The sequence below is a fragment of the Lacerta agilis genome, chromosome 9 (assembly GCF_009819535.1).
Source record: "Lacerta agilis isolate rLacAgi1 chromosome 9, rLacAgi1.pri, whole genome shotgun sequence".
Taxonomy (NCBI): Eukaryota; Metazoa; Chordata; class Lepidosauria; order Squamata; family Lacertidae; genus Lacerta; species Lacerta agilis.
Window position 1 is genome coordinate 72,503,166 of NC_046320.1, and position 27,856 is coordinate 72,531,021.

The 27,856-nt window shown below is 47.9% G+C and overlaps 1 protein-coding gene across 1 annotated transcript in view; it reads left to right on the plus strand.

Moving 5' to 3' along the window:
* Positions 1–27,856, plus strand: part of ATP6V1B1 (ATPase H+ transporting V1 subunit B1) — a 79,148-nt gene that overhangs the window by 38,591 nt on the left and 12,701 nt on the right. The window contains 6 exon segments of the mRNA XM_033161091.1: positions 4,851–4,928; positions 6,404–6,543; positions 8,236–8,336; positions 24,055–24,153; positions 26,930–27,053; positions 27,158–27,308. Coding sequence (XP_033016982.1) covers positions 4,851–4,928; positions 6,404–6,543; positions 8,236–8,336; positions 24,055–24,153; positions 26,930–27,053; positions 27,158–27,308 — 693 coding nt within the window.

The following is a 27,856-nucleotide window of genomic DNA, read 5'->3' on the forward strand; positions in this document are numbered from 1 at the left end:
CAATTTATTGTATGTAAGCCACATTGTGACTCATTGTCAGTGAAAAGTAAGGTAGAAAAAAATGAATGAATGAATGAACTGTGAAAAGGCTAGCTCCATCAGCCCTCAAGCGCAGCCATCCCATCAGCCATCCCTCCTCATTTCATCACCATTGCTGGAGGCCCGGCTCCATTGAAGCACCTCCTTGCCAGCTGCCCATTATCAGAACAACAGCTTAGAAATTGGAGCCTGACTTTTGGTTTTCCTCTTCCATCCCTGTGGCCTTTTCCTTGTGTGTCGTGCCATGCCATGCCATTTTATCTTTTAAAAAAGATCGTAAGCCTGCAGGACAAGGACTGCTGTGTTCAGATTGTACGGATGCTCTGAGAGCCTTTTTGGCTCAAGAGCTGGGTTCAAATGCTCTAAATAAATACCGGTAAATGAGGAGTGGAAGAAGAGCCTGTGAAAAAGCACCCAGCAAGATTGAACCCACAGCTCACCAGGGTTCAGTGCAGCCGGCTGCGGGGTTCTACTTCACCAGCGTGTTTTCTGCAGCGAAGCTCTCCAGGGTTTGGGGCAGCTGTCCCCAACCCTGGCATGGAGACACCAGCATTTGAACCCGACACCTTCTGCATGCAAAGCCAATGCTCTTACCACTGTACCATGGAGGAGGGGGTCACCCAGTGGGTATTATCAGCCCTTATGGCTAAAAACAGGAGGAGACCAGAGGCTACTGGGCCAAAAATGGGCCATGGCCGTCCCCCTCTCAAGCTCCCACCTCCCTCCAACCACGGTTGTCCAGACATACCTTTGGTAGGAGGGAGTGGGATCTTGGGTGACCAGGCCCACCTGAACCAGGTGGGTCGTTGGCTTGATTCTGCAAAGTGTGCGCTTGAGTTGGGCAGAGCAGGGGACAGGCCAGAGCACCCAGGTCAAGGTGAGCTTCAGCACACGGCCACATCTCCTGCGCCAATCATCATCACCATTCATTATTTATACCCGCCCATCTGGCTGGGCCTCCCCAGCCACCCTGGGCGGCTCCCAACAGAATTAAAACACAATAGAACCTCAAACATTAAAAACTTCCCTAAGCAGGGCTGCCTTCAGATGTCTTCTAAAAGTCAGATAGTTGTTTCTTTCCTTGACATCTGATGGGAGGGCGTTCCACAGGGCGGGCGCCACCACCGAGAAGGCCCTCTGCCTGGTTTCCTGTAACCTCACTTCTCGCAGGGAGAGAATTGCCAGAAGGCCCTCGGAGCTGGACCTCAGTGTCCGGGCTGAACGATGGGAGTGGAGACGCTCCTTCAGGTATACTGGGCCAAAGCCATTTAGGGCTTTCAAGGTCAGCACCAACACTTTGAAATGTGCTCGGAAACGTACTGGGAGACAATGTAGGTCTTTCAGGACCGGTGTTATGTGGTCTCGGCGGCCGTTCCCAGTCACCAGTCTAGCTGCCGCATTCTGGATTAATTGTAGTTTCCGGGTCACCTTCAAAGGGAGCCCCACGTAGAACGCATTGCAGTAGTCCAAGCGGGAGATAACTAGAGCATGCACCACTCTGGTGACACAGTGTGCAGGCAGGGAGGGTCTCAGCCTGCATACCAGATGGAGCTGGGAGACAGCTGCCCTGGACACAGAATTGACCTGCGCCTCCACGGACAGCTGTGAGTCCAAAATGACTCCCAGGCTGCGCACCTGGTCCTTCAGGGACACAGTTACCCCATTCAAGACCAGGAAGTCCTCCACACCCGCCCGCCTCATGTCCCCCCAAAACAGTACTTCTGTCTTGTCGGGATTCAACCTCAATCTATTAGCCGCCATCCATTATCTTCCTCTGCCCCCCATGACTCATTTCCTTAGGTGGCCAAATTAACCTTTTCGCCCAAAGATCCGTCTTGAACATCCGCCAGAGCCCCCCCCCCCCTTTATAGATTGGCTATCGGCCACCGCTGGGGAGGAATCAATACAGCTGCATTCGCCCTCCTTGCCTCCCCCTCGCCAGCAAGTCCTCCCCCCCCCCCCCAATACGCAAGAACTTTCTTCCGGTCCTTTAAGGGGGGGGGGAGAGAGAAAAGCACTATCCTTGTCACAGCAAATGAAGATCAATGCCAAGATGGAAATGGGAGGAAGGAGCCACCGGACCATGAAAGGCCAGTAAGCTTGGTATTCACCACGATGCATTCTATTTGTCTTAGACACACATCACTGAAGCACAAAAAAGAAAAGGAGAGAGAGAGAGAGAGAGAGAGAGAGAGAGAGAGAGAGAGAGAGCGCAGAGGGAAACCTTTGCTCAATCGAAGCCACCTGCAGCCGGAAAACAAGGCTGCTGTCCTGCGCTGGCAAGATCTGCGGCTTAGCCAGCTTGAAGTGACACACACCATAGGTGCCAGCTCCCTGGGGCCCTGGGTGCCCGAGCACCTGCAAAATTCCCCATGAAGGGGCCGGGCATAAATTTTGGTGCCAGGGCCATGCACACTGCAGGGCACCATGGCCACGGGCACCCAGAGTCGCGGGGCCAAGTTGGCACTCCTGCCACACACATACCACCTCTTGACCTACCTCCCGGTCTCCTTTGCCCGCTCCCCTCCTGAGATTAGGGGCTGCAAAAGCACAAGCCGCACACACACACACACACACACACACACCCCGCCAATGCTGCCCAGTATGCGCCACTTACCACCATGGCACTTCTGCAACACAGTCGGCACCCTCTGCTGGTGGGGTAGAACTTGGCTGCTGTCTGCACAGTCCTGGGACAGGAATATCAGCTCACACGCTGTTTTATTATTATTAATAATAATAATAATAATAATAATAATAATTTATCCCGTCCATCAGGCTGGGTTGCCCCAGCCACTCTGGGTGGCTTACATCACATATAAAAACACAACAAAACACCAAACATTAAAAAACAGAATATTCTAAACAGGCAACAAACAAACAAACAAACCAATCAATCAATAACAATAACAATAACAATAAAAACAACAATCATAAATCGTTTACAGTTATACCCAAATGAAAATAACCGCCAACCCCAGCTAAACGTTTAAACCAACCCGAACCTGACAAAAACAAAAGAGAGGAATCAAAATGAGAACCGTTTAAAAACATTGTAAAACATTTCAGCCGGTTGCCCCAACCCAAAAGTCGTTCCAGCAAGGTCCCTCTGGCCTCCCAGGAGACTCTTTGAGCTGTTTCTGTTTATTTATTTCCCCCCCCCTTTTCCCCTTTACTGAAGGTGGCCTGCAGATAAAACAGAAACAGCCAGAAACATGGGGGGGGGGGACATTTAAAACAATTTAAGATTAATAGAATTAAAACTATATATATAGTTTTATATATATTCAAAAAAATAGAATATGGTGGGAAAGTCCAATTATGTAAGCAATTGTTTTCATTAGCTACTGGAGTTTAATATATGAGATAGACTCATGACATGCAAAGCAAGATATGTCAAGCCTCTGCTTGTTATAATTGTGATGATTATGGCGTACAGCTGATGAAAACCCCAAAGTTGAGATTGTTAATTTGGGGTTCTCATCAGCTGTACGCCATAATCATCACAGTTATAACAAATAAAGGCTTGACATATCTCACTTTGCATGTCATGAGTCTATATCATATATTAGTTTCACCTTTTAAGTTGAATTACTGAAAGAAATTAACCTTTCCACAATATTTTAATTTTTCGAGTTTCACCTGTATATATATATATCAAGTCAAGTACTTTATTACGGTCATAGACCAGCATAAGCAAAACATCTAAATAAATAGCATAACAGTATGAATCTAAACGAATAATTATTAAATAAATAGGAGCAAGAACCAAAAGTAGATTTAAACATATACATAGAATACTTAATTAAGCATAGATAATGGGTGTGTAAAAGTTTATAAGAAAAATTAAAAGTTCGGTTAACACAGCTATATGGGGTGGGCTTCAGAAGTGTGGAAATAACAATACGGGCCTTCAGTTTAGGATTGAATTGTAACACAGACCATTCTTTGTCATCTATACCGGTATATGAAGGCGATGCCCATGGGATGTCTCTGCTTTTGGCATTTCTCCTGGCACAGTGAGAAAATCATGTTGACTGTTCTCATATATGAAAGATCGTATGAAATATCTATTAAAGCACAGAATTGTTGACTTGGAAGGGACCCTGAGGATCATGTAGTCCAACCCGCTGCAATGCAGGAATGTGGATCAAACTGCAACCTTGACATTCTTCAGCACCATCCTCTAACCAACAGCTGACAATCATTGCAGCAAAGAAAACACATCACCAGCCCTTTCCTCCTCCTCCTCCTCCTCCTCCTCCTCCTCCTCCTCATCCTTCTTCTTCTTCTTCTTCTTCTTCTTCTTCTTCTTCTTCTTCTTCTTCTTCTTCTTCTTCTTCTTCTTCTGTCGTGTCCAACTCTTTATGGACCAGAGCACGCCAGGCACTCCTGCCCTTTCCTTAAAAAGAGGCAATTCCCCAAAGCCTGTTGGATAAAGCTATGGAATGGCTCTGCTCTGCTGCCACGGTTGGAGGCAGTAATAGCTTCTGGGTGCCGGTTGTTGGAAACCACAGAAGGAGAGAGATGCTCTTGAGAACAGGAGGCTGGAATCATAGAATCATAGAATCCTAGAGTTGGAAGAGACCCCAAGGGCCATCCAGTCCAACCCCCTGCCAAGCAGGAAACACCATCAAAGCATTCCTGACAGATGGCTGTCAAGCCTCTGCTTATTCAGATGAGCCATTGGCCGGATCCAGCAGCCTCTCCTCGTGCTCCTAGGGTGATAGGTGTCCAAAGATGAATCCCGCACGTACCTGCGGTTGTGTCTCACACCAGGCCCTCCTTCTCACACCCATGTCTCTCCGCAGGCCGAGTCTTCAACGGTTCCGCCAAACCCATCGACAAAGGACCAACCGTGATGGCAGAAGATTTCCTGGACATTAACGGTGAGACCTTGGTCTGGGGTGCCGTGGGGAGGGATTCCGCTTGACCCATCCGCTCTGAAAAAGACACCGTCAGAGGGAACCGGTGAAAGTCCTGGGCTCCCTCTGCTCTTAAACAGGTCTCCCATATCTAGAAGCAGAGTGTCACGGTCGCAAGTAAGGAGCTCCATTTTTCCAAGCAGAGAAACCCCATGGTTTTTCCTCTGTTACCTCACATTTATTTATCTACCGCATTTATATCAGGCTGTTGGGGTCTCCCCCCACCTCGGTGCTACCTCTATTCCCCACTCTCCTTTTTTGCCAACGCTGCCCAAATCAGTAGGGTCTTAGGGAGGGACCCACTTCAGGCAACAAAAGCGGGTTTCAGTACCCCCTGGTATAAAGGGACCCCTGACCATTAGGTCCAGTCGCGGACAATCTGGGGTTGCGGCACTCATCTTGCTTTATTGACCGAGGGAGCCGGAGTACAGCTTCCGGGTCATGTGGCCAGCATGACTAAGCCGCTTCTGGCAAACCAGAGCAGCGCACGGAAACACCGTTTACCTTCCCGCCGGAGCGGTACCTATTTATCTACTTGCACTTTGACGTGCTTTCGAACTGCTAGGTGGGCAGGAGCAGGGACTGAACAACAGGAGTTCACTGTGTCGCGGGGATTCGAACCGCCGACCTTCTGATCGGCATGCCCAAGTGGCTCAGAGGTTTAGACCACAGCGCCACCGTATAGGGAGCCTTTATTTATTTATTGCCTTTATACCTCAAGATGGTCTACATGGTTCTCTCTCCCCCCCCCTTATTTAATCCCTGCAACACCCCTGTGAGGTAGGTTAGACTGAGACTTAGGGCTTCTCCACATTACCTTTTGGCATTGCTCTTTCCAGGCAAGTCTGCACTTAAAAGCTCCGTGTCTGGGATTTTTGGTTTTATTGTGGGGGGGGGGTGGCATGAATCTTTCCCTGCAAAAATCCACTCTTTAGCATTTAATCAGAACAAATGCCAATTCTTCCGTGGATTGGCGTTTGCTCCGATTGACCGATAAAGAGCAGGTTTTCACGAAGAAAGCTCCGGGACAGAAAAAAGAATGGAGTTCTCGGACACAGAGCTTTAAATCTGTGTTTGCCACTTTAACAAGACAGGGGTGGCGACTGTTTTGTGGGTCCTGCTGCATCTTTCACCAGGCTTTGAACTGAGACTCCCATCAGTCCCAGCCTGGCACGGAGTTCAAAACCTCTGGAGGGCACCAGGTTGGCAACCGCTGGTGTACCAACATCAGCAATGCAGCAAAGCCTTATAGCCTCTCCTTCGATATGACCATTGCTCTCTGCTTAGTGACTAGCCCCATCCCTGGCTGGCCAGCTGCGATTGCTGCATTTGAGTTGTGATTCCTGCATTGCAGGGGGTTGGACTAGATGACCCTCGGCGGTCCCTTCCAACTCTACGATTCTATGACCCCCTCCCTCCTCCTGCCTCGGTTTCCCCAGGCCAGCCCATCAACCCACACGGGCGCATCTACCCGGAAGAGATGATCCAGACTGGGATCTCCCCCATCGATGTCATGAACAGCATTGCCCGGGGTCAGAAGATCCCCATCTTCTCTGCCGCAGGTCTCCCCCACAATGAGGTAAGCGTGCGCATTTGAGGTCCGGATCCTAACCCCACCCTGTTTTGCTCCATCCGGAATTTGCTCTGTCTGGATTCTTGTGTTCGTTTTTAAAATCTAAGAGCCACACGCTAGAGAATTAACACTCTCTGGGGCCAAGTTCTCAGCAGGCAATTAAAAGTTGGCACAAGAGTTGCCCGCTGAATTTCCAGTGGCAGAGAGTTCCAAAGGACTGGGCCCATGACACTAAAGGTTCAGCTTCTCCTTGTTTTGAAACCAGTCTGCAGGTGATCTCATCTGGGACAGAAGGGCTCAGGCAGACCCTGAGGCACCCTTAACCGATGTTGCTCCAGGCTTTTTGTAAATCAATTTAAGGACTTTTAACCTCGTTCACACAGACACTCCTGTCCCTTTCCTGGCTGGAAATCTGGACCTCTACTGACATGCTAGCCTGCCTTGCCCCAAGGTGCCCTTTGACGGACCTGAAACACTGAGGCTCATCTCCGTGTGAATGCACCTGGGGACAGGATGTGCAGCCCGTGAGAGAGACCAGGGTTCGAATCCCCTCTTGGCCATGCAGCTCACTGGGTGACTCTCTCTTCCAGCCCAGTCTACCTCACAGGGTTGTTGTGAGGACTGAATGGGGAAGAGGGGAAACCATGCCATCTTGAGTCCCGTGGAGGAAAAGGTGGGGGTATATAGCCAATAGATAAATGAATAAGCAGACCAGTTTCCTTGCCACAGATACACACCCAGGGAGGAAGTCAGGAGGAAACCGTGCTCTGACTAATCGGGAGTGACAGGCGAGAGTGAATATGATAAACTCAGGACCTGGCGTGTTGGATGCTCCGCCGCCTGACAGGAGAGTAACGGAGGGAGGTGGTTGAGAGGCCGGCAAAGCCCTTCATTTATTTATTTCATAGAGTTTCAGAGTTGCAAAGGGTCATCTAGTCCAGTGTTTTTCAACCTTTTTTGGGCAAGGGCACACTTGTTTTATGAAAAAAATCACGAGGCACACCACCATTAGAAAATGTTAAAAATTTAACTCTGTGCCTATATTAACTATATATAAAGTAATTCTCTTGAATAGGAATCAAATAAACACAATTTTCCCACGGCACACCAGGCAACATCTCGCGGGCACACTAGTGTGCCGCGGAACAGTGGTTGAAAAACACTGATCTAGTCCAACCCCCTGCAATGCAAGAATCACAGCCTACTTTTTTCCTCCAAGGAGCTCAAGATGGCACCAAAAAAATGTTCTCTCTCTCCTTATTCTCCTGCGGCAGGAATGTAAATGTCTTTTGTCCAAAACACCCCAGAAACTGGGACAGAGGGTTAAAAACTCACCAGCTCAATCGAGGGTGTGTGCAAGAAATGGGAGAGGGGTCCAGGGAGGTCAGGGAGGGGGGGGGTGTGGGTTGTGTAAAACGTCCCTATTTCATCTGAGGAATGTTGGAGGCTGTGCCATCTCCTCTGTTCTGTCCTTGAGATGGTAGCATTCAGTGGCATCGCAACGGGGGGCGGGGGGCGGTGCGCCCCGGGTTCCATGTCTGCGGGGGTGACAAGAAGTCACCCTGCGGGGTCTCGCAGCGGACTGAGCAGCCACCGCGCCGCCAGAGCCGCATGTGGAGGATCCTCCGTGCGCGGCTGCAAATGCTAAGTACCTCGCGCCCGGTAGCATTTTCCTCCTTCCTTCGCCTCCCCCCTCAGATTGCAGCCCAGGATCTGCAGGCAAGCAGGGCTGGTGAAGAAATCGAAAGACGTCGTGGATTACCACGAGGACAACTTGCCATCGTCTTTGCTGCCATGGGGTGAGTCGCTTCAGCCCTTCCCAATCCTCAGGATACCCAAGGTCTCGTTCCTGTCTGAGCATCATTTAGCTGTTAATCGGCTTTCCCCCCCCCATTCACGTTGCACCAGAGTAGGCACGCACCTTGCATTTACACACGAGGAGCCTTGGGATCTCTCCCGCTTATAGAATTGTAGAATCGCAGAGTTGCAAGAGAACTTGAGGATCATCGAATCCAGTCCCCTGCACTGCAGGAATATGCAGTTGTCCCATCTGGGGATCGAACCTGCAACCTTGGCATTATTATTATTATTATTATTTATTAATAACGTGCCCTCCTCGGCCAAGGACTGGGATCAGGCAGCTAACACCAAATATAAATACAGTGAAAACATTAAGAACAAACAAAATTAAAAACCAAACAGTTGATTAAACTATACTGTATATACTTGAGTAAAGCCTAGTTTTCAGCACATTTTTCTGTGCTGAAAAAGCTGCCCTCGGCTTATACTTGAGTGAGGGGGCGGTGGGGGCGGCAAGAAAGAAGCCCTTTCTCTCGCTAGTGCCGCCACCCGCTCTCCCCAGTCACCCATTCCTTAAGAAGCATTACAAGAACAGCGGTTCTTTACTCTCCCCAGGCAGCTTGTTCCATCCTGAACTGCTCGCATAAATGCAAACTTGGCAAAGGAGGAACAGGAAGGAGCAGCCCAAAGGACTGCTTTCGGGCTGCTTGTCTCCTCCTCCTCCACAGCGGCAAAGGTGGAACCGGCTTATACTCGAGTCAATAAGCTTCCAGTTTTTGTAGGAAAATTAGGTGCCTCGGTTATATTCGGGTCGGCTTATACTCGGGTATATACGGTAAGTTAGAATACAGTTAAACTGCAGCTTAAAATGCAGCCTCGTTTAGTGGTTAGCCTATAGATGAAAGCCATAAGGGGGGGGGAAACGTCAAATATCCTGCTCTAGCCAGTGATGGAGGAACCTTCCTTTTTGCATTTCTCCCTGCCTTCCAATTTGTTGATTCTATTGCAGAATCAAAGAATCATATCTTCATTTTCGTTGTTATATGTATTAATACCCTGCCCTTCTTCCTAGCGCAGACTCAAGGAGGCTTGCAGATAAAATAGAAGCAGGTCTCCCCAGGGACGTTTGCCTGGCTCCTTCATTATACACCTTTAGGCGCCAGGCAAAAATGTTCCTTTTTAACCAGGATTTTGGTTGATTTGATTGACATCCTATGTCCTTTTAAAATGTGGGGTTTTTGGAAGGGGGAGGTTATTGGGTTGTCGTTTTTGGTTTGATTGTATATTTTGTGGTTTAATCTTTTTATTTTGTTCTGTGAACCCCCCTGAGACCTCCAGATATAGGGCGGTATATATTCAATAATAATAATAATAATAATAATAATATAATAATAATAATTTATTTATACCCCGCCCATCTGGCTGGGTTTCCCACACTGGGGTGGGAGGGGAGGAAGCCAGCTTTTAAAAAAACAATTAAGCAATTAAACATTTATAGAATTTATTTCTTATATTTCTTTATGTGTTGGAAGTCACCCAGAGTGGCTGGGGCAACCCAGCCAGATGGGCGGGGCATTATTACCGGTATTATTATTATTATTTTATTATTATTATTATTATATATGAATTTATAATAGGAAAGAGAGAGAGAGAGAAAAGTCTATAAAAAGGCAAATCATTGCAATAGAATCATCATCACAGCACTAGCTCTTAAAAACAGTCACTTGCCAAACACCTATTGGAACAAGAAAGTCTCCACCTGTTTGCGAAAGAACAAGGAGGGAGCCAGTTGGTCTTCTCTAGGGAGGGAGTCCCAAAGCCTGGGAGCAGCCACCAAGGAGGCCCTTTCCTGCGTCCCCACCAAGCATGCCTGTGGACCACAGGACCAAGAGAATTGTGGAGTTGGAAGGGACCAAAGAGATTTTCCAGTCCAACCTTCTGCAATACAGGAAACGCAGCTAGATTAAGTGACCGGCCATGTGCGCAAAAATAATAATAATATAATATTATTTATTTGTACCCCGCCCATCTGGCTGGATTTCCCCAGCCACTCTGGGCGGCTTCCAACAGAAACCAAATACAACTGTAGCCTTTTTTGCCCTGGATACACGTTGCACCCTCATGAAGAGACGAAGGAGTCAAGACGACACCATGGTTGTAAAGAGAAAGAGTTTATTCTGACTGCCTAGGACAGCAGAAGGCACTTGCGTGCTTGCACACTGCAAGTCCACCGAGCATCAGTTACACACAGTTTATATATCCTTTAGACCCCTCATTCCCCCTCCCCAGGAATCTTGTACGTCACACCATTAGTACCATCCTTGAAAATTCCTGTTCTTACAATCTTTAAGCCAAAAGGTCACTTGGCTTTGAGCTCGTTCCTGGTGTCTGCCTGTCTCCATATGTGCTTCAGACAAACCATCTATCAAGGACTTATCTTGTCTGTGGCTTAGACAGCCCTTACTCCCTGTGTAATGTTCACATTCCACTGTTATCTTTAGGTACTAGTCACAGCCATTCCTATCTCCCTGAGTGGGCCCCTCTTGATCTCTTCCTTTCCTGGCTTAATATGCCAGTAAGGAATGCACCAAGAGCAAGTTGCACCAAGAGAGCTTTAGAAAAAAACAACAACTAAATATTATGCCAATAACATAAAAATATAAATGACCAAAAAATAATATGAAACAAACAGGTAAAAGGTAAATATCAGATAAAATGACTTATCACAAAGAGAGCTTACAGGAAAAAGCAAAATATAAAATAATATAAAGCAAACAGGCAAAAGCTACATATCAGATAAAAGGACATATCAGAAAGAGCTTACAGAAAAAGCAAAATATAAAATAATATAAAGCAAACAGGCAAAAGCTACATATCAGATAAAAGGACATATCACAAAGAGAGCTTACAGGAAAAGCAAAATAACTTTTAGAAGGGGCTTGCCTAAAGAAAAGGAAAGTCAATTTCTTAAAGGCTTTAAAAGGGAGAAGAGAGAGGGTAAGGGGGGGGGCTTTAAGAGGGGATATGAAAAGGACTTAAAAAGAAGATCAAGCTGTCCTATAGGCTTCTAATAGGAATAAAGGACTCACTTGTACAGAGAGGAGGAGGTAGATTTTCAGTCCAGTAAATCCAGAGAAGCTGAAAAGAGTTTCTCTCACTCTCTCCCTTCAGAGAGGTTTGAGAAAAGGCTGACTTTCCGTGAGAGCTCAGCTTTGAGTCTCTAGCAATGCCAGTTATAATATATAAAAATCTTTCCCTTCAGAGAAGTTAGGAGCGCTGATCCAGAAGGGGGCCTCCGTGTCACGCAGACCCAGGAGAGAAAGAGATAAAGACTTTCCCTTCAAAAAAAGCTAGGAGCGCTGGGGCCTCCCCGTGCCTTGCAGAACCAGGAGAGATAGATAAGGTGAGGAGTAAGTAAGAGTAAGGGGATTAGGGACCCACTTAACTGCTCACTGTAATTCAAAGTATGTCAGTAAAGAATGTATGAACCAGAGGTAGAGTGTTGGCACAGAAAAACTCAGTTAAAAAAAAACTCATATAGGTCTTATAGCTAAATATCAAGTGTTCTTTGCAAGTTATGCAGGGAAGTTATAAAACTAAATTAAAAGACTAGAATAAAACTAGAAAATTAAATTCTCCCTCTTCATTCCCTCCTTTTCTTTTGGACAGCCTTATGGCTCGTCCTTGGGAAATGACCGATAGTCTCTGGCAAGGGCTATAAGCTGAGGGCGGAGAGTCCGTGACACAACCCTTTGACTCATAACCTGCACGCATTGCATCAAGCAGGGAATACAAAGCATAGAAGCAATAAAATAGCAAGGGGGCCTGCTAACAAATGAAAATACCCTTGAACCATCCCTGGTTGGGCAACCAATCTGTCAGCCAACTCATGTCCCATCCATTCCATGTCTGCACTGGTACATGAGCCGTTTTTTCAATGGTGGTTGCTAAGTTGCGTATCGCCTCCCCATGGTTGGATATGTTAAAACAGCAGGCTCCCCCCGTGAGGTTTAGGGCAGCACAAAACCCACCTTGTTTTGCCAAGATGAAATCCAGCCCTAATCGCAACTGTATTATTGCTGTTCTGGTTTCATCCAATTGGGTGGCCACTAAGCGCAAGGCTTGGGCTGTGGCATTAGCTACAATTTCCACCACAGCTTGTAATCGAATAATGCGGTTGAGATTATATATGGGCTCTCGTGCTCCTGCCACCAATTCGTACGGGTCCCAAGATGCTGGGTCATAATGGGCTACGATTCTTTCTGGTGGCCAATCCTTTCCCCATTTCTGGGCACTACCTCCTGCAACAGCTGAGACATCTCGCCGAGCTCGCCCCCCTTGTGGTAGCTCTGGATCAGGGATCCACATAGGAGGGAGCAGCCAGGCTGGATAGCATGTCCCATACCACCCACGGGGAAGGAGGTGATAAGCTTTTGAGCCACACACCCAATATACCTGCTTATTGGTTATCATGGCAGCCGAAGGTAGGTGGAGCATCCTTGGCTCGGGGAACAGGGGGTGTTGCTAGAAGGACAACTAACTGTGAGCCGCTATCATCCAACATCTCCTCAACTATGGGGGTAGTAATGTTACACTCTGACTTTCCTAAAAACATTTCCTCTCTTGCCTCAGGGCATATATGCTCGAGGTTCCTGGCCTTATTTTTCTTGACACAATACCATCCTGGTACTCTATGTACCCGGAGAGGAGCAGAATTATTCCAATACTGTACTTCCCTATTATTATATATGGTCTGCTCCGGATCAATGCTAAGACGTAAAGTAGTCAGGTTCAGGGGGGGGTAACAGAGGCATTCCACCTAATGCATCTATGGGACCTAACGTGCATACTAAGCAATTGGTTCGGTTATATGCATTTGCCATCATTTCTGCTGTTTGGAGCCATCTATTATACGGGTTACGCACTCCTAAAGTATTCCTTCCTGAATATGAATCCAGTGGGTTCTTCCATCCCAACGTGAAGGGTAGGCACATTAAAATTAATATAACCCCATCGTTTAATGGTATCCTTCCCCACAGCCTATGCCCCCACAGATGCTTTAAGAGGAAGAGAAACACCATTATCATATAGCATGTGATTAACACAATACTAAGGTCTAGGGGGCTGAGGGTGTTTGCTCCCTGTGTGGTATTACTGGGTATTCCTGGGGTCAGTGTCATTTGGTACCAATGTGTAAGTTATACGTACTACTGTTGTCTTTCCTCCAGTGGGGAGTATCTTGATTAGTTTAACTACTATCCCCTCCTGAAGCTTGGCGTTTGGCACTACCTCTGAAGGGGGTGGCCCTTCCATTCACTGGCGGGTATCGGAGACCGTTTGGGGATGGTTCCCACCTAAAGTAATTCCGTGTAGCCCAAGGTGGTGCTCTGCCGGGTGGCAGGAGAATGAAACGTGCCGGGGCGTAGTTTCCGGGTTGAATGCCTCCACCAGGATTTTCTGGGCAATATTAAATTTTCCACACAAATACCCGCCTTTTAGGCGTGGGCCCAAGTCTACCCAGGGGCCTAAGGTAATCTGTGGTACAGGTATTAAGCCACCCCCATAAAGTTTTAAACCTATAAGGAAATGTCCCACTTTAATCCGTGCCGGACTCTTCTGCCGTGCGTAGAGGTACCAGCTTCCCGGGGGTGGCACCAGCAGGGCGGTCGTCTAGTGGGCGTCGAGAAATGGTGAGTCGGAGGGGCTGGTGTGGATCAGTCGTCACAGTCCAATCTGATGCAGCTTTCTTCACACGAGTATGGTGGACCCACGGGGTGATGCCGGCGACTTTAACGGCTGTAGGTGTGGACAGCAGAACGGTGTAGGGTCCTTCCCAACGGGGTTTCAACGGGGTTAGGGCCCAATCCTTTATCCACACCTCGTCACCTGGTTCATAAGGATGCAGGGGCTCGACCAAGACACAGGGGGTTCGAGCATGGGTCCACCTATTTAAAGAGGAGAAAACTCGGGAGAGTGACTGCACATAATGTTCAATATCCATATCATGACTCGATATTGGGGATAACATGCGCACATAGGGTATAGGTCTACCAAACATCAACTCGAATGGGGACAAGCGAGTGTTTTTAGCTGGAAGACTGCGTACGCGTAAAAGCGCAAGAGGTAGCATGGCAACCCAGCTAGACCCAGTTTCTTGGGTTAGCTTTGCCAACTGATTTTTCAAAGTCCTGTTCATGCGCTCCACTTTTCCTGAACTCTGTGGCCTATAAGCAGTGTGTAGTTTCCAGTCTATCTGCAAGGTTACTGCCAATTTCTGCAGAACTTTATGCACAAATGCAGGGCCATTATCAGAACCTATTGACCTGGGCAGGCCATATCGTGGAATAATTTCCCGCAACAGACACCGCGTCACCTCAGACGCCTTCTCAGTCCGTGTTGGCCATGCCTCGACCCAGCCAGTATATGTACAGACGGCAACCAAAACATATTTGTAGAATCCACATTTCGGTAATTCTGTAAAGTCCACTACCAAATCTTCCATGGGTGCTGTTCCTTGATGCTGAATTCCAGAAGGAGGCAGGGGCCCAGTTCTAGGATTGTTCTTCTGACAGAGAACACACCGCCTAGAAATCTGGGAAGCCAGCTGGTAAATCTTGGAGATATAGTAGCAACTCCCGAGTTGCTTGGCTAGAGCATCAGGCCCGACATGGCAGGTGTCATGATACCGTCGCACAATCTGCAGGCCTAGGGACTCAGGGATCCACAATCGATTGTCAGGAGTAAGGTACCATCCTTCTTCTGTGATAGCCAATTTTTCAGCTTCTGCCATCAATCGTTCTTGTATTGCATACGATGGCTTGTGGCTAGTGTCCACAATGTTCTCTGGTATCAGGGATCCTATGAAGAAAGTGGGTGCCAGCTGCCTCGCTGCTTGTTTGGCTGTTTTATCGGCCAAGCGGTTCCCTCTTGCTGTATCACTTGGTCCAGTCCGATGTCCATAGCAATGTACTACAGCCACTTGGTTGGGTGCCCATACTGCGGTTAAAAGATCCATAAGGGCCTGGGGATGTTGTACTTGGCTTCCCTTTGACGTAAGCATGCCACGTTCCTTCCAGAGTATTCCGTGGGCATGCAGGGTGAGGAAAGCATACTTGAATCCGTATATATATTGATGTCTGTACCTTCAGCCAACTGCAGAGCACGGGTCAGAGCCACAATCTGCTAACTGGGCTGATGTTCCGGGCGGGAGCGGGAGAGCCTCAATAACCTCTTCCTCTAGGGCCACTATTGCATATCCGCTTTTCGCTGACCATCTTCTACAAAGCTGCTACCGTCCACGAACCAAGAGGGCCACCTGGGGTTCGCCTCATCCTTTAAATCAGGTCTGCTTGAATATACTTCATCCATCACTTGTATGCAGTCATGTGTCGGTGGGTTATCCTCCCACAGGTAGTAGCGTAGCGGGGTTGAGGGCTTCTGTGACTCGAAACTGCAATCGCGGGTGCATTAGTAGTGCCTGGCACTTCCTCATCTTTGCTTGGGAGAGGAAATAGGTCCCCTTCATATCCAGCAGAGCAGGTACAGCATGAGGTGTGACACACGTTGTTTCCTGACCAAAGGTAAATTTATCTGCTTTTGTAATCAAAGTGGCCACAGCCACCACTGCCCGCATGCAGGGAGGCAAACCTTGTTCGTGCTGGTCAACTTCTCGGATAGATAAGCTATGGGCTGCTGCCAGCTGCCCAGCTTCTGGCAAAGTACGCCCTTGGCTATGCCTTGGTCTTCATCCACAAACAAAGTGAATGGTTTTTCTGGATTAGGAATCCCTAGCGCTGGTGCTCGCTGCAAGGCCTCTTTAAGCTCCAAGAACGCCTGTTGTTGTTCTGGTCCCCATACGAAAGGATCCTTTTCAGTGCCGCGAGTGGACTCGTGCAGAGGTTGGGCAATAGCGCTGTAATTAGGAATCCACACCCTACAGAATCCTGCCGAACCTAGGAACCCACGCAATTCTCTCCTGTTTCTGGGTTCTGGAATTTGGGTGATTGCCTGTCTTCGTTCGTTTCGTAGGGAACGCTGTTGGTGGGAGATATCAAATCCAAGGTATTTGACAACTGGCCGGCAGATTTGGGCCTTTGCCTTAGATACCCTGTAGCCTGCTGCTGCCAGATGATTCAAAAGGTCTTGGGTTGCTTGTAGACACGTATTCATCCACACATGCAATCAAGAGGTCGTCAACATATTGCAACAGAACCCGGTCCGGGGAAGTAGGAAAACTTGCTAGATCAGAGGCCAACGCTACGCCAAAAAGTGTCGGTGAATTTTTAAACCCTTGCGGAAGTCTTGTCCACGTGAACTGAGTTTTAGTGCCAGTTGCTGGATCTGTCCACTGGAAGGCAAATAAGCTCTGGCTTTCTTCAGCTAGCCTACAGCAGAAGAAGGCATCCTTCAAGTCCAATACAGTGAAATACGTTGCTTTCGGTGGGATCAAGCTCAGTAGGGTATAAGGATTGGGGACATTTGGATGGAGGGTCTCCACGGCCCGTTTACAAGAGTAATCTTGGACCGGACGATACCCTCCCCCTTCCTTTTTCACTGGGAGCAAAGGGCTGTTCCACTGTGACTGGCAGGGTTTCAGGATCCCGTACTGGAGTAGTCTCTTAAGATGGATCCATACCCCTTCAGCTGCGTGACGGGGGATGGGGTATTGCCTTGCAGCTACGGGATTAGCAAATGGTTTGGGCTTCACAATTATAGGAGGTATATTTCTAGCCATACCTGGAGGGTTTTCTTCGGCCCATACCTCAGGATTCACGCTTTCCAAAATGCAGGGAGGGATAGATTCTTCCTCCTTTTGTACCATCATGAGGCGCCAATGCTCCCTCAACGGGGCTTCCACTATTAGTTCTCCGATGGCCCGGCAGTGGACATGGTGATTTCTCCTGACGGTTGAAAAGTAATTTGTGCTTGCAATTTGGCCAATAAGTCTCTGCCCATCAGCGGAATGGGGCAATCAGGTACGTAGATAAACTTATGCTGGACTACCTGCCCTCCTAATTTGCAAATCACAGGATGCAAGACTGGCACTTGCTGTGATTTTCCAGTAGCTCCAATAATGCTGATGATTCAGCCGTTGGTTTGGCAACGGGACTCGGTATCACAGAGTAAGCTGCTCCAGTGTCTACCATGAAGGGTATGATTCGGTTCCCTGTTATGACGTTGACCATGGGCTCATGGGAACCTGCTTTCGTTGGGCCCGGTCGGTCCTAGTAAGTATCTTCTCCCCTCTTACGGCCATTGCGCCGTATGCTCCCGGCTGCTGAGGTGGGGTCCAGGCAGGTCCCTGTCCTCGCCCCCTGCCTTGATTTCCTGGGGTCCACGACTGTGCCTGTGGCTGGAATGCAGGGGCCCATGGCTGCAGTGGTCGTGGTGCCAACCCCTGGGGTGCGTGGGGTTGCCCTTGGCGCTGGGCTTGTGGGCAGTCCCTCTTCCAATGGCCTTCCTGCTTACAGATAGCACACTGGTTCCTTCCCAGTCGCCCCCTGCCCCTTCCACGAGCCTCTGTGTTCATCCCGGGGTTGCGATTCTGCCCTTCGGACTGCTGGTTGGCAGCTCTGAGCACCATCAATTTATTCTTCTGATACTTCTCTTTCTGTCTTTGGGCCTCTTCTTCTCTCTGGTTGTAAGTGATTTGGGCCAGGTTCAACATCCAGTCCAATCCATTCCCCATAAAGCCTTCCTTCTTCTGAATTTTTCGTCTTATATCAGGGGCTGCTTGTGCCACAAAGGCAGACTTTATAATCACCAATTGATCCACATCATCGGGATCTATGGGGGTATGCCTGCGGTACGCTTCCTTCAATCTTTCTAAGAACACACCGGGGGGTTCATCGGCCTTCTGAACCACTTCTGCAACCTTGGACATATTAATAGGTTTCTTAGCCGCTTTCCTCATACCATCTATCACGGCCTTATGGTATGCTTCTAAGGCTGTTCTCCCTTCAGGGGCATTATAATCCCAATCCGGGGTTTGTTTAGGATAAATTGCCTCGATTGCTGCATCATTCTTATCTGCTTTCCTTAGCTGCTCTTTAGCTCCCACATGTACCTTCCGGACCTCCTCAGTGGTCAGCATTGTATCCAAGAGTTGGCTTACATCATCAAAGGTGGGCATATAGGTTTTAAACACACCTTCAAATAATTTGATTATTTTGGCTGGATCTTCCTCAAAAGATGGATTCTGGTTTTTCCAGTTGCATACATCGGTGCTTGTGAATGGCACATGCTGCATAGTATAGGTACGTGCGGGCCGATGACCCTGAGCATTGGGTGGCTCTAGGGGGTCATACACTCGGCGGAGCGGGGCCATCACTGCGGCACTGGGCAGTACAGGGTATAGTCCTTCTGGTTTTGCTTCCCGATGCTTAACTGCCTTATCCCATGCCTTCCTTAAAGCCCTCTGACACTTTTTCCAATTCTTGTTGCTTGCTGCCTCTAAGACGTGGTCAGACACATCGGCATGGCTTTTATACGGTTCTATAAATTTCATTACTCTCCTGTGTTCCCCCTTTTCCATTCTCTTTCCTCATCCAGCTTCCTTCTAAATTCTTCATCTGCAATATCTTCTTCTCCCTCGCTGTCCTCATCCTTTTTGTCTGGGGATTGGGAGCCTTAGCCTGGGCGAGGAGTTGGGCAAGGGGAGGGGGATCAGTTCCTGCACCCCCAACCGCTCCCGGATCTGGCACTGCTGCTGCAGTTGGTGCGTAAGGCGGAGGGGGCCAAATTATTCCACCATCCTCTTCCTCTGGGGCTGACAGGACTGGTGGTGGTGGTTTTATTTCTGGTTGCATTACTTGCTTCCGTACTGCACACAATTTGGCTTGGGGGGGTACGCTCCTGCATTTCCTCAGCCATGGGGGATTTTGATCCACATTTGTTTTCCAGGTGGAAATATAAGGAATTTGATCTGTGTGGACATTAATGATGTTGCGCCATAGGGGGTTGACTAAATTCTCATCAAAGGTTCCCTCACTGGGCCATCCTGTCCCTTGGGTTGGCCAGTCAACTTCACACAGGGAGCGGAGTCTTTCTTTCTTTAATTCGAAACCCCAATCATCCCCTTTTGTGGCATCCTTCCAATTGTCCAAAAAGCACTGCAAGGGGGTTGGCTTGCTGTTTCTTCCCCCCATGACTTGGGATTTGGGACACTCCGACACCTAACTGGACTTCTTTCACACACACACTCTCCGCGTCTTATCAGTGGCCTGGATGGACTCTCGTCACCAGGAACCGCACCTCAAAGACCACACTTCGCTTCGCCAGTGACACTGAGTCCCAGCGTCTCATTCACTCAAAAACATTCACTGGAGTGTCCCCATACAGACATGCACCTCCCTCTCCTATCCCTTTACCAAACGTCGGCGGCACTCTACTGCTCCTACCGAACTACCGGTGGCACGTTATTGCCCTACCGGTTGGGGCTGATCAGGCCCCCCTTTAGCTCCCCCCAAAAAAGAGACCACTTTGGAGCTTACCTTTTCTTCTGGGATCCCCTTCCCTGCTTCCCCTGCGGCCGCCTCTTTCTCTTGCCACCGCAAGCGTCTCCACTCACGAACGAGTGGCCGGCTCCTCCTACAAAGTGGTAGGTGCGCGCAGGAGCTGCAACTTCGGACTGAGCTGTTCGTCTTGCGGTGACTCCACGGCCCTCCGTCCTTCCAGTCTCGGGGAACGCTGGATCCCGGCACGAGCCCCCAGGTTATGTAGCCTTTTTTGCCCTGGATACACGTTGCACCCTCATGAAGAGACGAAGGAGTCAAGACGACACCATGGTTGTAAAGAGAAAGAGTTTATTCTGACTGCCTAGGACAGCAGAAGGCACTTGCGTGCTTGCACACTGCAAGTCCACCGAGCATCAGTTACACACAGTTTATATATCCTTTAGACCCCTCATTCCCCCTCCCCAGGAATCTTGTACGTCACACCATTAGTACCATCCTTGAAAATTCCTGTTCTTACATCTTTAAGCCAAAAGGTCACTTGGCTTTGAGCGTTCCTGGTGTCTGCCTGTCTCCATATGTGCTTCAGACAAACCATCTATCAAGGACTTATCTTGTCTGTGGCTTAGACAGCCCTTACTCCCTGTGTAATGTTCACATTCCACTGTTATCTTTAGGTACTAGTCACAGCCATTCCTATCTCCCTGAGTGGGCCCCTCTTGATCTCTTCCTTTCCTGGCTTAATATGCCAGTAAGGAATGCACCAAGAGCAAGTTGCACAAGAGAGCTTTAGAAAAAAACAACAACTAAATATTATGCCAATAACATAAAAATATAAATGACCAAAAAATAATATGAAACAAACAGGTAAAAGGTAAATATCAGATAAAATGACTTATCACAAAGAGAGCTTACAGGAAAAAGCAAAATATAAATAATATAAGCAAACAGGCAAAAGCTACATATCAGATAAAAGGACATATCACAAAGAGCTTACAGAAAAGCAAAATATAAAATAATAAAGAAACAGGCAAAAGCCATATCAGACAAAAGACATCACAAAGAGAGCTTACTGGAAAGCAAAATAACTTTTAGAAGGGGCTTGCCTAAAGAAAAGGAAAGTCAATTTCTTAAAGGCTTTAAAAGGGAGAAGAGAGAGGGTAAGAAGGGGGGGCTTTAAGAGGGGATATGAAAAGGACTTAAAAAGAATCAAGCTGTCCTATAGGCTTCTAATAGGAATAAAGGACTCACTTGTACAGAGAGGAGGAGGTAGATTTTCAGTCCAGTAAATCCAGAGAAGCTGAAAAGACTTTCTCTCACTCTCTCCCTTCAGAGAGGTTTGAGAAAAGGCTGACTTTCCGTGAGAGCTCAGCTTTGAGTCTCTAGCAATGCCAGTTATAATATAAAAAATCTTTCCCTTCAGAGAAGTTAGGAGCGCTGATCCAGAAGGGGGCCTCCGTGTCACGCAGACCCAGGAGAGAAAGAGATAAAGACTTTCCCTTCAAAAAAGCTAGGAGCGCTGGGGCCTCCCCGTGCCTTGCAGAACCAGGAGAGATAGATAAGGTGAGGAGTAAGTAAGAGTAAGGGGATTAGGGACCCACTTAACTGCTCACTGTAATTCAAAGTATGTCAGTAAAGAATGTATGAACCAGAGGTAGAGTGTTGGCACAGAAAAACTCAGTTAAAAAAAAATCATATAGGTCTTATAGCTAAATATCAAGTGTTCTTTGCAAGTTATGCAGGAAGTTATAAAACTAAATTAAAAGACTAGAATAAAAGAAAATTAAATTCTCCCTCTTCACAACAATATCAAACATTAAAAACTTCCCTAAAAAGGGCTGCCTTCAGGTTTTTTCTGAATGTCAGGTAGTTGTTTATTTCCCTGACCTGTGATGGGAGGGCGTTCCACAGGGCGGGCGCCACTACCGAGAAGGCCCTCTGCCTGGTTCCCTGTAGTTTTGCTTCTCGCAGTGAGGGAACAGACAGAAGGCCCTCGGCGCTGGATCTCAGTGTCCGGGCTGAATGATGGGGGTGGAGACGCTCCTTCAGGTATACAGGACCGAGGCCGTTTAGGGCTTTAAAGGTCAACACCAACACTTTGAATTGTGCTCGGAAACGTACTGGGAGCCAATGCAGATCTCTCAGGACCGGTGTTATGTGGTCTCGGCGGCCACTCCCAGTCACCAGTCTAGCTGCCGCATTTTGGATTAATTGCAGTTTCCGGGTCACCTTCAAAGGCAGCCCCACATAGAGCGCATTGCAGTAGTCCAAGCGGGATATAACCAGAGCATGCACCACTTTGGTGAGACAGTCCGCGGGCAGGTAGGGTCTCAGCCTGCGTACCAGGTGGAGCTGGTAGACAGCTGCCCTGGATACAGAATTAACCTGCGCTTCCATGGACAGCTGTGAGTCCAAAATGACTCCCAGGCTGCGCACCTGGTCCTTCAGGGGCACAGTTACCCCATTCAGGACCAGGGAATCCTCCACACCTGCCCTCCTCCTGTCCCCCAAGAACAGTACTTCTGTCTTGTCAGGATTCAACCTCAATCTGTTAGCCGCCATCCATCCTCCAACCGCCTCCAGGCACTCACACAGGACCTTCACGGCCTTCACTACCAGCACACCCGGTTTTTAAAAAAAATATGTTTTCCCTGCCCAGGAAGTGTGCAAAGAAACCCAGCATTTCTTAGACTTGCTTGTGACACACCCAAGGATTTTAAAAGGGGCCCCAAAGCCATCAGTCCTACCCAGGGGCCCATGTTGGCTCTAGGGCCCTAAGGAGAGTTTGTTAGGAAATATTTCCTGGAGGGATGCTCAGCCAAGGCAGCAGGGCTGGTGGCGCAAGAGGCCGGCCTTCCTCTGGGAAAAGACAGGCTTCCCTGCCACGTCCTCAGGCTTTCAGCATCTCCCAGGCAGCCAGGTGAGCTAATGGGCAGCAGCTTGCTCCCCCCTAGTGGACAGCCACGTCCTTGCAGGCGCTTCCTTTTGGCAGCCCACCTTTGACGCTGGTCCCCAGGCCATCTTCATCTGCAGGTGGGATAAAAGAAAGTCCTTCCTCCCGCAGCGCATAGTTAAACTATGGAACTCGCTGCCACAGGAGGCCGGGGTGGCCGTCAACTTGGATGGCTCTGAAAGAGGACGAGACAATTCATTGAGGAGAGGACTACTGATGGCTGCTAACTGTGATGGACGCGGGTGGCGCTGTGGGTTAAACCACAGAGCCTAGGGCTTGCCGATCAGAAGGTCGGTGGTTCGAATCCCCGCAATGACGGGGTGAGCTCCCGTTGCTCAGTCCCTGCTCCTGCCAACCTAGCAGTTCGAAAGCACGTCAAAGAGCAAGTAGATAAATAGGTCCGGCGGGAAGGTAAACAGCATTTCCGTGCGCTGCTCTGGTTCGCCAGAAGTGGCTTAGTCATGCTGGCCACATGACCCGGAAGCTGTATGCCGGCTCCCTCGGCCAGTAAAGCGAGATGAGCGCCACAACCCCAGAGTCGTCCGCGACTGGACCTAACGGTCAGGGGTCCCTTTACCTTTACCTTTTACGCTCTGCCCTCCACCTGTGGCAAGATAGAATTATTATTATTATTATTATTATTATTATTATTATTATTATCTTGATGGAGGGAGGTTTTTCTCAACTGCTCTTAAGGATGTGATTTTATAAGACTCAGCAAAACGCTTCACGCCTTTAGAAAGCTATAAACAGCTATTAAGGACCTAAGAATTTCCTGCTGAATCAGGCCCCCCTGGCCCATCTAGTCCAGCACCCTGTTCTCACAGCAACTGACCAGGTGCCTGTGGGGAACCAGTGAGCAGAGAACAACTCTCCCCTCCGGCAGTTTCGATTTAAAAACGCTGTTTGACAATATTAAAGGAAGAAAACAAAGCTAGGCTATTTTCTGGCTAAACACAGAGGTACTTATTTGTGCCAACCCAACATACATTTGCTGACCGGCTAAAAGGGTTTGCAATTTTGCCAAGCCCAGAAAACAAAATTGTATACATAAGGGCTGTTGCCATCCAAAGTCAGATAATGTCCTCTGCTATTTTGGCTGATCTTGGATGTGAATTTATATTTGCAGCGCTGTTGCGGAATGTTGGCTGGTTGGGCAGTCGGAAATCCTTAGAAATTTGTTGGTTTGTAGGTTTTTGAAACAGGTCTTTAAGTGCCTGAAGTGGCTCTAGCTCTCTTTGACTAAAACCTTCACCAATCCGGTTTGCGCTGCAAACCACAACTCAGACACCTCCTCTCTGTTCCGTGACAGGTGAACATGGAGACCGCCCGATTCTTCAAGTCCGACTTTGAGGAGAACGGCTCCATGGAGAACGTCTGCCTCTTTCTGAACCTGGCCAATGACCCGACGTGAGTTTTTTTTTTGTAAACTGGGGTTTCCTTACAATCAAGCAGTGTATAAATTTTATGAAATAAATACACCTATCAGAGCAGCCTGGGAGCACCCCTGATCAAATCATGGTCCAGCCTGGGGTTTTCTGTGAGTTCAATGGAAGGCCAACAGCTTGTGGGAACAAAGGAGCCTCTTCCCGGAGCTCAGGTGTGCTTCTCCTACCTGCAAGCAGCACCTGTGCATCGGCTGGTACCACTTCTCTGCCCATCCGTGCAACAGCACACAGGGGCCTCATGGGCATGTGTGGCACAAGACACGTCGGGCGAAGAGTAATTTTTGCATACAAAAACCCACACCTTATTGTAGTGGTGTGTGCAAATAATGGCTACACAACCCTGTAACGGAGACCCTCCCAGTGTCCCTATTTTCCAGGAACAGTCCCAGATTTACAGGAGCTGTCCTGGTTTCTGATCTGATCCCAGAATGTCCCGCTTTCCCCCTAGGATGGCCCCATTTTCACTGGAGAAATGTTGGGGGGCATGGAATAGAACACTCCCAGATTTACAGAAGCTGTCCTGGTTTCTGATCTGATCCCAGAATGTCCCGCTTTCCCTTGGGATGGCCCCATTTTAATTGGAGAAATGTTGGAGGGTATGGAATAGAACATCCTTATTTAGATTGGAGAAATGTTGGAGGGTATGGAATAGAACACTCCCAGATTTACAGAAGCTGTCCTGGTTTCTGATCTGATCCCAGAATGTCCCGCTTTCCCTTGGGATGGCCCCATTTTAATTGGAGAAATGTTGGAGGGTATGGAATAGAACATCCTTATTTAGATTGGAGAAATGTTGGAGGGTATGGAATAGAACACTCCCAGATTTACAGAAGCTGTCCTGGTTTCTGATCTGATCCCAGAATGTCCCGCTTTCCCCTAGGATGGCCCCATTTTCATTGGACAAATGTTGGATGGTATGGAATAGGACATCTTTATTTTCATTGGATAAATGTTGGGGTGGCCATATTTTCATCAGATAAATGTAGGAGGGTATGGAATAGGACATCCTTATTTTAATTGGATAAATGTTGGGGTGGCCATATATTCATCAGATAAATGTAGGAGGGTATGGAATAGGACATCCTTATTTTCATTGGAGAAATGTTGGAGGGTATGGAATAGGACATCCTTATTTTCATTGGAGAAATGTTGGAGGGTATGGAATAGGACATCCTTATTTTCATTGGAGAAATGTTGGGGTGGCCATATTTTCATCAGATAAATGTAGGAGGGTATGGAATAAGACATCCTTATTTTCATTGGATAAATGTTGGGGTGGTGATATTTCCATCAGATAAATGTAGGAGGGTATGGAATAGGACATCCTTATTTTCATTGGACAAATGTTGGATGGTATGGAATAGGACATCTTTATTTTCATTGGATAAATGTTGGGGTGGCGATATTTTCATCAGATAAATGTAGGAGGGTATGGAATAGGACATCCTTATTTGCATTGGATAAATGTTGGGGTGGCCATATTTTCATCAGATAAATGTAGGAGGGTATGGAATAGGACATCCTTATTTTCATTGGACAAATGTAGGAGGGTATGGAATAGGACATCCTTATTTTAATTGGATAAATGTTGGGGTGGCCATATTTTCATCAGATAAATGTAGGAGGGTATGGAATAGGACATCCTTATTTTCATTGGACAAATGTTGGATGGTATGGAATAGGACATCTTTATTTTCATTGGATAAATGTTGGGGTGGCGATATTTTCATCAGATAAATGTAGGAGGGTATGGAATAGGACATCCTTATTTGCATTGGATAAATGTTGGGGTGGCGATATTTTCATCAGATAAATGTAAGAGGGTATGGAATAGGACATCCTTATTTTCATTGGAGAAATGTTGGAGGGTATGGAATAGGACATCCTTATTTTAATTGGATAAATGTTGGGGTGGCCATATTTTCATCAGATAAATGTAGGAGGGTATGGAATAGGACATCCTTATTTTAATTGGATAAATGTTGGGGTGGCGATATTTTCATTGGAGAAATGTTGGAGGGTATGGAATAGGACATCCTTATTTTAATTGGATAAATGTTGGGGTGGCCATATTTTCATCAGATAAATGTAGGAGGGTATGGAATAGGACACCCTTATTTTAATTGGATAAATGTTGGGGTGGCGATATTTTCATCAGATAAATGTAGGAGGGTATGGAATAGGACATCCTTATTTTCATTGGATAAATGTTGGATGGTATGGAATAGGACATCTTTATTTTCATTGGATAAATGTTGGGGTGGCGATATTTTCATCAGATAAATGTAGGAGGGTATGGAATAGGACATCCTTATTTTCATTGGAGAAATGTTGGAGGGTATGGAATAGGACATCCTTATTTTAATTGGATAAATGTTGGGGTGGCGATATTTTCATCAGATAAATGTAGGAGGGTATGGAATAGGACATCCTTATTTTAATTGGATAAATGTTGGGGTGGCCATATTTTCATCAGATAAATGTAGGAGGGTATGGAATAGGACATCCTTATTTTAATTGGATAAATGTTGGGGTGGCCATATTTTCATCAGATAAATGTAGGAGGGTATGGAATAGGACATCCTTATTTTCATTGGAGAAATGTTGGGATGTCCTATTTTCATCAGAGAACTGTTGGAGGGTATGTAGTAAGGAGAAGACTTGGGCAGGACTGGAAGCTTGGCTTGCAATGCTCAGCACACCCAGACCCCCATGCTGACAGCCCCTCCCTCCCGCAGGATTGAGCGCATCATCACGCCACGCCTGGCCCTGACCACCGCCGAGTTCCTGGCCTACCAGTGCGAGAAGCACGTCCTCGTGATCTTGACGGACATGAGCTCCTACGCTGAGGCGCTGCGCGAGGTCAGAGGGGCACCCCCTGGCTTGGAGAGGGTGTGGGCCAGGGCACCTAACATGGCAGGGATCCCCTCTCTGTGCCCCATAACTCACCCCTCTTTCCCCACCAGGTCTCAGCTGCCAGGGAGGAAGTCCCCGGACGTCGAGGCTTCCCAGGGTACATGTACACTGACCTGGCAACCATCTACGAGAGAGCCGGGCGTGTGGAGGGCAGGAACGGCTCCATCACTCAGATCCCCATCCTGACCATGCCCAACGATGGTGAGTGAGCTGGGGGGGGGGCAGCTGGGAAAAGGCTCAGGGAAGGCTCAGGACTGCTGTGGTGTGGTGTAGTGGTTAAGAGTGTTAGACTCGTAATCTGGGGAACCGGGTTCGTGTCTGCACTCCTCCACATGCAGCTGCTGGGTGACCTTGGGCTAGTCACACTTCTCTGAAGTCTCTCAGCCCCACTCACCTCACAGAGTGTTTGTTGTGGGGGAGGAAGGGAAAGGAGAATGTTAGCCGCTTTGAGACTCCTTCGGGTAGTGAAAAGCGGGATATCAAATCCAAACTCTTCTTCTTCTGGATTCTATGGGGAAAGTGGTTTGGGGAAAATGTCCAGCAGCAACAGCAGCTGGAAATGAGGGGTGGCTGGCAAGGGGGAAGGAAGGGAGGCAAATATTACTGGGGGTCTATGCCCCCCCCAAAAGCACACGCACACTGTGGGAATGTCCAGGGAGGCAGGAGAGGATATATTCTTTAATTATATCCTTCCCAACTTATGTTAACAAGTTCTACAATTTAGCAGAGTAACATTCCCCTTGTGGTCT